This window comes from Alligator sinensis, unplaced genomic scaffold, assembly GCF_000455745.1.
Source record: "Alligator sinensis unplaced genomic scaffold, ASM45574v1 scaffold247_1, whole genome shotgun sequence".
Lineage (NCBI taxonomy): Eukaryota > Metazoa > Chordata > Crocodylia > Alligatoridae > Alligator > Alligator sinensis.
In genome coordinates this window covers 797,196-807,466 of record NW_005842002.1, presented here as the reverse complement: position 1 = coordinate 807,466, position 10,271 = coordinate 797,196, and the positions used below count along the sequence as shown (strand labels likewise).

Here is a 10,271-nt window from a genome sequence, read left to right as displayed (position 1 = left end):
GCAATAAAAAAACAATGCCAATTATAATCCTAGTTCCATAAAACAAATTTAAGAAAAGCACAGAAGACTAATCAGCATGCAACACCAAAACAAGCTTATGACCCTGTTATTGTAATTCTCAGAATACTCTCCCACTACTTAGTAGTAGTTTTTCATTTGCCCTTTGTAAACTATAATCTTTTCCAGGGAGAAGATCATGTCATTCTTATGCTGTAAAATGACTAACATAATTATGATCACTAAAGATATAAGTACTGAGGCCACATCAAAGCATAATGCATCCTAATGCCAAATCTCTTGAGATCAGGTTTCAGACACAAGAGGCAATGAGCTTTCACCAACTTAAATCTCATCTACCAAGTAACATTCCAGTCAGCTAAACTCCCTTAGGCTACTAATAAGTACCAGCACATTGTTATATTTTCCAATATTTAAGATTTTACCTAAAGGAATGCATTTTCATCTCAATGTGCAAAGTTATTTGCTTAATTCCCAGAACAAAGTTGAGAACATTTCTTTTCATGTGGGCTTCTGACTAGTTCTAATGAATTACCATTTTGAATTATTTCCTTAAAAATCCATTTTCAGTCATCCCTTTAACACAATAACAATACTCATACAATGCCAGGTCTCATAATGGAGTGCACCACACACTGGAACAATGCTGGCAAGAGAAGAAGATTCTATAAGAAGGTAAATTAGGTTAACTGATACCTAGATTAATTATCACTGATGTTCATAGTGTAATCTGTTTACAGCTGGAAATTTTAAAAAGGGCAGAGGAAGTTAAACTCCAAACTCCATTTGGCCCCTTTCAAAACTCCTTCCTGCATGACAGAATCAAAATGTAAAGAAACTTCTGTTCTGAATTTCCCTTTTCAATAATGATTATAGTGATACCCAGAAATGCATGGAAGCTATTACACTTCCATCCCATTGAGTGTCTCTCCTTACAGCATCTGACGTTGAACTATGGTTATTTCAGAACTGATATATAAAGAAAACATGAGTGCCAAGGCACCTAAAGTCAGGTTCAGTTGGTTCTGTCCCATTTCTGTCAATTAGTTATAGAAGCAGTGCTCAACCTCTGGCCCGTGGGTCATGTCCAGCCTGCAGAGCCATGTCATCCAGCTCATGGGGCTCCTGACAAGTCCAGAAATTTGGCAGCAAGGAAGCAGTATAAATGTTAATTGCTCCCAGAGCTGTGGCAACTAATGCTGCTGCCACTCCCTCACTGCCAAATTTCCAGACGTATGTGGAGCCCCATGGCCTGGATGAAATGGCCTTGTGTGCTTGATTGTGCTGGCACAGAGTTACACAGTGGCTGGATCTGGCACAGAGAATTGTGCTAGCAGGCTAGATCACACTTGGGACCAACTTTGTGCACATGATCCTAACAGTGAACTGTCCCTGCACTGCTCACCAGGCCCACAGGGCCAGAGCAGTTAAGTACCACTGACTTTGCAAATATGACCTTCCTTCTCTGCCTCGGCTGATTCAGCTGTAAAAGATTTAATGCCATTACCCTATTCAAAGAAACAGTCTAAGGCTTGGGTAAAAGGTAGAGCTGTAGTAATATTTTATACTTCAAAAATTCCTAGGCTTCTCTTACTATGTAAAATATTCCAAATGGAAATGTACCCAAAGAACCCTGTCTGCCAAATGGACATAACAATTTCTTTTATACATTTACTAACCAAAATAGCTCCCACATCTCAAAGCTGGCTGAACATTCAACTATTTTTCACGATCTAGTTTTAGTTTTCCCATAGTTGCATGAAAAACACAAAACACATTTGCTTCAGTCAAAGACCTAGTCATAACTTTAGAATGCGGTCTCATCTGCCCTGTTGTATCCCTCCTTGTCGGGTCCCTTCTCTAATCACAGTATTTTTCATCACATTCTCCTTTTTTTTTTTTTTTTTTTTTTTTTTTTAACTAGAATGTAAGGCAACACTAGTTAGGACATGCATAAAAGACCATTTCTGCATCATTACAAAAAATATTCTTCCCCAATTAAATGTTAGTGTTAAGAGCTGAAAATTTCCTTCCATGCCTTTGAAAATTCTTTCATATTTTTAACCTCTTCAGAATAAAGGAAGCTTACCTAGCATATCCAGAAGACAAGGATTTTAGTGTGTCATAGAAATCCACAACAACTTCATTCAGTGGGAAGAGATATTTCAGCATAACCCTCTGTTCATCAATGTATATTATGTCTTTTTGAACGGCCCTGCGAGCCTACAACATAAGTTTAAACAACAGAAGTTCTCCCCTGCATAAAAAATGTATAGTTTCCATGTACAGAATCTAATTACTGAGGGGTCGTCCCCAGTGTTCCAGGAAGGTGGACAGGTGGTATGGGGAGGCTAAGTAGCTTGTCCCCTGCTTGTGCCTGTCCCCCTGCTACTGCCCTCCTTGCAGCCTTGCCCCCACTTTCCTTTCTGTTCCATCTCTGTGCCCCCTCCTTTGCCCTTCCCCCTCTTCACCCCTCGCCTATGATCCCCCCCTGCCCCTTCATCTTCTGCTTCCCCCCACATCACAGCCTCTGTTTCCACCACTCCTTAATTTTGCTCTCTGCTGGCAGGCTCCATTTCCATTCTAGTCTGGGGCACAAAGCATGGCCCCAGCCCCAGAGCAGCCACGTGGGCTGTGTGCTGTTGCTACGGGGTCAGGCTGGGGCCATGCTTAGTGTCCCACGCCACTATGGACAGAGCCTGCCAGCACAGATCAAGGATAAGGGGGGCAAAGGAGACGAGCAGGCAGGGGAGCAGAGGCTGCGTTGGGGGGTGGGGAGGAGAGAGGAATGCGGGGGTGCAGAGGTTGCAGCAGAGAGTGGGGCAGGCAGCAGCTACAGCCCCAACCCCAGGTAGGGGCTACAGCCTGAGCCACAGTAGCTGCCTTCCCACCCTCATACTTAATTCTAATATGAGAGGCTCCCCTTTCCATTCCCAGCCCTCATCTTAGAATTGAGTAATATGGTACATTGAGAAACTCCAGCCACAAGCTATGAGACAGCATACATTCTTTTTTCTAGTCATTTGCTTAGGCCCCAAACTAAATAAGCATTATAACATCACAAAACATTAAGTATCTGTACTTCATATGAAATAATGTTGCTTATTCCACCACCTAATACAAGATTTCCAAATGCTTCTTGCCTCATCACTGAAAATCCTAATATATTTTGCTCCTACCCCTTAATGCATTAAATTCTGCAAACAGTTTTTAGTATGTGGATCTTACTGCTACACCTAGCACCACTGAAGTATACATGGGAGTATAGCTCTGCAGATGACTGCAGGATCAATACCTAACTCCCTTATTTCCAGACTACTGATTACACTATATGCGTTCGGCACTAATACTGTTCTGTATTATGTAATTTTATGTGTTTCAAAGCATTATGATATTTATGTCTATTGCAACAGTTACTTTTGTCTTTATACTTAATTAAAAAAAAAAACAAATAAAATCTTTCCAATGCAACTAGATTGGGCTGTTCAGGTAAAGAACAAAGTTTTTAAAATGTGCATTTGCAACTGAAAGAAGCAACACTTTGCTATTTGTTTTTTTGCTAAAATGGGATATTAAGCATCATTTTTATCATCCTGATCTGTTCCACATTTGGACAAGAACAGGTGAGTCATACCTGCACAGATGCTCGTCTGAGTAACAAGAACCTGCAAGCTTTCTTACAGGAAGCTGCAAACTTCCCAACAGTTTTTTTGGGACTGATACAAAATATGTTTCAAATTACTCCTAAAAACATTGTAGGTAAATTACTCCAACAGCTCCCACTAATTTCCCCTCTAGAAGAAGAATCAAGGAACTAGAACAAACACCTTTTTTACAGCATTCAAAAGACTTTGGATACTGAGCTTGAACATTATATGGAATTCTGAAGTCAGAAGTGAGGTCATTCACACCCGAGTTTTAACATTTAGGTTTTACTGGAAAAGAATTATTATTTTTTAACATTTCCAAGCTACCCATCACTGTAGCATTCAGACACCAGAGGTAGTTTAATAATGCGCATACAAAACTAAAGTGATATACAAACCTGACACAGAGTTATAATTTTTCCCATATATACATCTGGTGTTATGACAGTACCCAAAATAGTTGGCTCCAAATATTCTGAGACGGAATTTTTATCAGGAAACTCAGCAGGGTTGATTATAATAATCTCTTCTTTACCATATTCCTGTAAGAGGAGAAACTGTAGGTTGAGAACTTAAAGCAGCATGTACACACACACGCGCGCGCCTAGCATCTGACAAAGGAGGTTGTTGGCTATGAAAGCTGAACCAGTTCATTTTTAACGTACCACCTTGCTTTAACTTCTGTCTTTAAAAAGTACTACTAGTAAACTACATTCTCGGAAAAAGGGATGAACTGAATGAAAATACAATATTGTGAGATGATATAGAGTTGTATTGCAGTTATTTGAATACACACTTGTGAGTAATACTGTTATCCCAAATATATGCCAAATAATTCTAAGACCTCATCACAGATGCCTCACTACAGTGGCAAAGATATTGAACAGTATGTGTCATCTAGGTTATGATCCTCAGAGAAGTAAAAAAAAATATTTCATTTTTTCTCAGTTCAAATGTATGGGAACAAATACACAACTTTTAAGTAGTCTTTCAAACCCTTTGATTTCCATACAATTGGTAATATTTATTCATATAATGTTCCTGTCAAAGGAGCAGCTGAAACAAAAGACAGAAAAAATACTTTAAAGAACCTTTCCAGTATGAAAACGTACATACCTGCAGACAGTTCATTAGGAATATCAATGGCAAGAAATGATGTTTAATCACATTAAAATGAACTGCAGGCTGAAACATGACAGGGGCTTTTTTTTAATTCTCATTGCCCAATGAGATCCCTTAGCCTTATCCACAGTATCCGGTAACCATCTGAAAGAGACCCCTCTCACCATACACGGTCTACATTTTGCAACAAATGCTGGATTTATTCTCATAAAAATATTTAAATACTAAATTAATCATAGAAAGCATGGACAGAATTGGCAGAGATCATCTAGTCTATCCCCCTGCCCCCAAAGCAGCATCTATCATTCCTGACAAATTTATCTAACTTGCTCTTAAAAATCACCAATGGGTGGGACTGCACAGCATTTATGACACTTGACAGCTGGGGTTCTGGGCTCAGCATTACATATAAGAATTGGTTCTGGTTTTAATAGTGAGATGATAACCACTAAAAACAATTCAACATTTAAGTAGCAGGGAAAAAGTAGTGTGATAATCGGCAGCATGATAATTAGAAGAATGCTATGTTTTGCCTTAGTAAGCCTATAAATGAATAGCATGTTTTGAAACTATCCAAAAATATAGACATTACATTTTGAAATCTTAGAATCCTAGAATCCTACAAAATTTTGGAAGGCACTGAAACTTACCACACACAAAGAATTCTAACACTTCGGGAATGTTGTTCTACCATTGGTCGTACAGTTGTAGATCTTCCCACCACTGCAACTTTAATTCCTATAATGTTCATTTGGAAGTGTATTTTCTATATTCTTTATAATTACATTACTAGAAGCCTTAGCTGTTGAACATCTGGTAAGATGTGCTAAAAAATTACTTAGCCCCACAAGTATATGTTAGTTTTAAATTAAAATCAATGGAAAACTTAAAAGTTTTTGGTTGGACACTGTTTACTTTTCATGAAATAACTGAATGCATGAACAATTGAAATAATTCAGTCTTATTCCTGTTTTCCAAAACAAATAATTTCTCTCTCATCAAAATCAAAATTATACAGAAGAAACACAAGATGCTATATTAGTTCAATTCAAATGTTGTTTTTAAAGCTTTTGGGAAAAGAAAAACATAGGAAAGACCAAAAAGACGGGATTTCTTAGTAGACATGCAATAAAGATATATTTACATAGAAAACTATTATTTAGGTTAAAAAATCCCAAACACAGAAGTAGAAAGCACTAAAATTAAAGGTGCCTCTGTAAATTTAATTCTTCCCTTTTGTATGTGCACATTATGATACAGTCCAGGTCATATATAGGGCTTGACAGATTTTTCTTTTATTAAAAAAAAATAAATAAAATGTATATTATCTGTCAATTTATTCTCATTTTTAAGCATTTATTTTAATTTTATTGATTTGAATTTTCAAGACTGTGTGAAATAAAGGCTGTGGGGGGGCAACAATTTTTTAATGACAAACATAGCTACTGTAGGACTGCCACCAGCAGAGCAGCAGAGCTGACATCAGTCCTGGCTCTGCAAGCCCCTAGCTCCATCGTCCATGTCGTCACTTCCTCTTCCTTTGTTCCCAGTCCTCTGGGATTTCTGGGAGTTGCAGTCCAAACTACAGTCAGCACAGTTCTCTTGCATTGCTCCCCCTGCTGTCACACACTTTATCAGCCATCATTTTTCTTACATCTCCTTTCTACACATTTCAGTTATTAACAATGGAAATATTTTTGTCAGTCTGTGAGTGTGAGGCAAAAATCAATGCTTATCAACGTTTACTGATAAAAATCAAATCCTGCCAAGCCTAGTCATATCATATGGTGATGTTTTCAAAACAGTTACATACACATGGCTAGCTACATTTCAGACAGAAGCACTGAGTCTTTCATTTCATACATTCTGAGCATGCTGAATTAGCCCAAGATGCAGCTTCCCATATTAGAGAACTGGGTGCGACTCCCAATTTGCCTTCCCTTTTAATGGGCTGGGATACATCAACAAAGGTTTAAACACAGAATACTAGTTAGTAAAAGAAATTAAACCTGAACCCATGGTCTCTTTGATTCCCACCAGCAATAAACAAAAAATGTGGGGAATCTGTGTTATCTGAACCCTATCCAGAAATGCTCTGTGGCACACATGCATGTATTGTGCCAACGGAACTGACATCCAAAATTTTTGCTGCAGATCTCTTTAGGTTGCTAGGCACATGCACATACACAAATGTGCACAAACCCCAAAATGGGTAACTACAAGGAAGAAAATGTAAAGGTAAACCATTGACAAGGAGATGATGATCAAATAAACTTTCACTTTGGCCGAATAAGAAATGAGACTTATGCCAACTAGCCCCTTGACTGACAGGCACGTTGCTGCACTGCAGTAACTATAATCTAACTCTGCACTGGTTTAATCCTTCTGCACCCAACACTTAGATGTTTTAAATAATTCATTATTATTTCTGGAAGTTGCGAATGGTCAGAATCCTAGTCGACTAAGCACTGCTTACGCCTCAGCTGCAACCTGTTTTGGCACTGTAAGAAGTATACAAAACACCTAAGCACAGTCTAAAAGTAAGTCATTGAAAGCTATATGATAAAAGGTTGTAGAAACTAGGTATGTTTACTTTGACAAAAGGCGATTAAGGGGAAAAATGATGGCAATTTTAAAATATTTGAAAGGCAATCATAAACAAGAGGGAGAAAAATTGTTCTCGTCACAGAGGGCAGAACACAAGGCAAAGATATAAATTACAGCAAAAGATTAAATCTCAGGGAAAGAAAAAAGCCTTCTCAACTAAGAACCACAGTGCAATGAAACAAAATGCTCATGGAAGCTATGAAATCTCTTTCACTGGACGTTTTCAAAGAGAGGTAGGATAAGCTTTGTAGTAAGCACCATTGTCCTACCTAAAGAGATCTGCAGCAAAAATTGTGAATGTCAGTTCCATTGGCACATGCATATGTGCCAGAGAGCATTTCTGGATAGGATTCAGATATGTAGTAAGCACCATGGTCTGGGATGCTTTACAATGGTGCTTACTACATATGTGCAGAGGGTTGGACTAGATGATCCTTAAGGTCCCTTTCCTATGATCAGAGTTGACCCAAGCAGGGTGTGGGGCCCAGGGCAAATCAGCCCTTGTGGGGCCCTGCCCCTACTCCAATCCGGGCCCTGGACCTGAAGAAGCTGGTGGCGGGGGCAGGGGGGGGAAGTGAGCGGCTATATGCAAAGCCTCCACTCCGCCCAGGTCCGCACTGCCACTGCTCTGTCCCACTCTGGACGCCCCCCCAAAGCGCAGGGCCCAGGGTGGTTGTCCTCATTCACGCCCCCCTAGTAACAGCCCTGCCTATGATTTTATATAATGAGCGTATAGTTTGGCAGAGAGCAAAAAGGGTGATGGATGACTGGTATTTGCTATAACAGAACTAAGGTTGTAGCATATGCTTGCCGTGTACAGTAACAGTAATAGTGATATAAGCAAAATGTACTTGAAAATGGAATATACTGCTCAGTGACTTAATGTTATGGTTCCTTGTTTTTGTGGGTTTCTATCAGACATCTTGTCTGCGTAGGAACCCTAACTTCTTTCAAATGAAAAGTTAAGCAATTAGTCACCTTTATTTAAAGGTTTAATAACAATTCATCAAAAAAAAAAAAGGGATACAGAAAACAGGGAACAGGAGAGATGAAAGATGCATTTGTCAGCAGTTACTTGCCATCCCCAATACAGACTTACAGTAATCACTATGTTATTATTAGGGACCTACCAAAATAGCGATTTTGTAGATTTTGTGAAATCCAGCATTGCCTGCAAAAAAAACAGGCAAGGCCTGCAAAATCCCCCCACACACAAAAAAAACAAAACAATGAAAATAAAATGCTTGATTTCCAGAGGAAGCCTACAGTCCTCATGCTGTTGCGACCCAACCGCACAGCAACCTGCTGGGGGGAGGGTTTAGAAGTGGGGAGGGGGCTGCTGGCACAAAGGGGAGTCCAACATGACTACTGTCCCTGCCTGCCCCTCACCACTGACTGGCTGAGAGGGTTGCCTGTCATGTGGCTCTGCCCCTCTCCACCAATCAGTGGCAAGAGGCAGGGCTGTATGAAGGACAGCCCTTGCAACCAATCAGTGATGAGGGGCAGGGCCATCAGGTCCCCTCAGCCAGAGGCATGGGGGGGTGGGGGAGGGGCCCCAGCATGGTCAGCCCACGAAAATGGTGGCTAGCCCCACAATCTCCCAGTGAAATCAGCTGGCCACCTCAAGTTGGGTAGTCCCCTACTTATCAGCTGGAAATGGCAAATTTTCAGCTAGTAACAGTGTCCCATTTCAATAATGAAAGTATGTATTGCAGTGTTTACCCTCCTTGCAGAGGGCCTAGGCATTGGGGGGTGGGGAAGCAGACAAGCAGGGACAGCTGGAGCTTGCCCTTTCCTGTTTCTCTCTCTATACCTTCTACATCACCCTCAAAGCATCTCGGGGCAGCCCCTCATTGAGAATCACTCAACTCAAGTTTCCTGAGAGGAAAGCGGCCTTAAATGGAAAGTGGAAAAAATCTAAGCACTGGGGATTCGACTGTTTCTTAGAAACAGTTCATTTCAAGCTCCAATAAATAACTATTATGGTACCTTTATCAGTTTCGCTGAGGAAAGAACAGCTTTATATGGAACAGTCGGTGCAGTCAAAATGACAGATGCATTATATTCTTGCTCTAAGCGCTGGTTAAAAACTTCCATATGTAGAAGACCAAGGAACCCCAACCTGAAAAAAAATATTACTAAATGTGTGTACTGTATTACTTATTATGAAGATAGTGCTAGGGACTACCTAACTGATTCAGCACCCTTAAGTGCAATAAAGACAACCTCGATAAAGTGAAATATGAAACTGAAAATTGTTCAATATGATTTTTCTTGAACAAGGACTGCTAAACTGGACAAACGTGCTGTGCACAAATGTAGAGTAGGAATATATCAAACACTTTAAATTCTAAATCATAAGACCAAAATGAAAGTTCCCAGAAATAAAAGACTAATGCCATTTTTATCAATCATTTACAATTTTTAATGCTCATTTATAAAATAGTTCCTAAAGTTAAAATGTGTGTAACAAAATAATCCTCACCTCCATCCAGCTCCTAAGGCAACACTACTATCGCGATGAACAGTTACACTGGAATCATTTAATGTCAGTTTTTCTACAGCACTTTTCAGGTTATTATATTCTGATTGGGCAATTGGATACATTCCTGTCAAAACAAAGTCACACCGTTCACAAAAAGGCCATTGCAAACCTCACTTTATTAATCTAAACCATTTAACTATATCTCAACAGGCTGAAACATATCTTTTAGTCGTAGCTCCTATATAACATAACAAATAGGGAAATGGATTTAAAATCCAATTCACCTTAAAGGAAATGTTTTACGTGGAAATATTTCAAAAGAACAGAATTTATTAAGGATTCTGGCTAAATGCCACGCCCCCAAAAATGACATAATACACATACGACTATAA

The 10,271-nt window shown here is 39.5% G+C and overlaps 1 protein-coding gene across 2 annotated transcripts in view; it reads right to left on the bottom strand.

Annotated features, from left to right (window-relative positions):
- The window catches only part of GUF1 (GUF1 homolog, GTPase), a 47,658-nt gene that overhangs the window by 9,061 nt on the left and 28,326 nt on the right, over positions 1-10,271 (bottom strand). For both annotated transcript variants that reach the window (XM_006021735.3, XM_025201782.1), the window contains 4 exons: positions 9,880-10,003; positions 9,384-9,516; positions 4,064-4,207; positions 2,108-2,241 (listed from right to left, as the gene is read on the bottom strand). In XM_006021735.3, the coding sequence (XP_006021797.1) occupies positions 2,108-2,241; positions 4,064-4,207; positions 9,384-9,516; positions 9,880-10,003 (535 nt within the window). The remainder of the gene's footprint in view (positions 1-2,107; positions 2,242-4,063; positions 4,208-9,383; positions 9,517-9,879; positions 10,004-10,271) is intronic.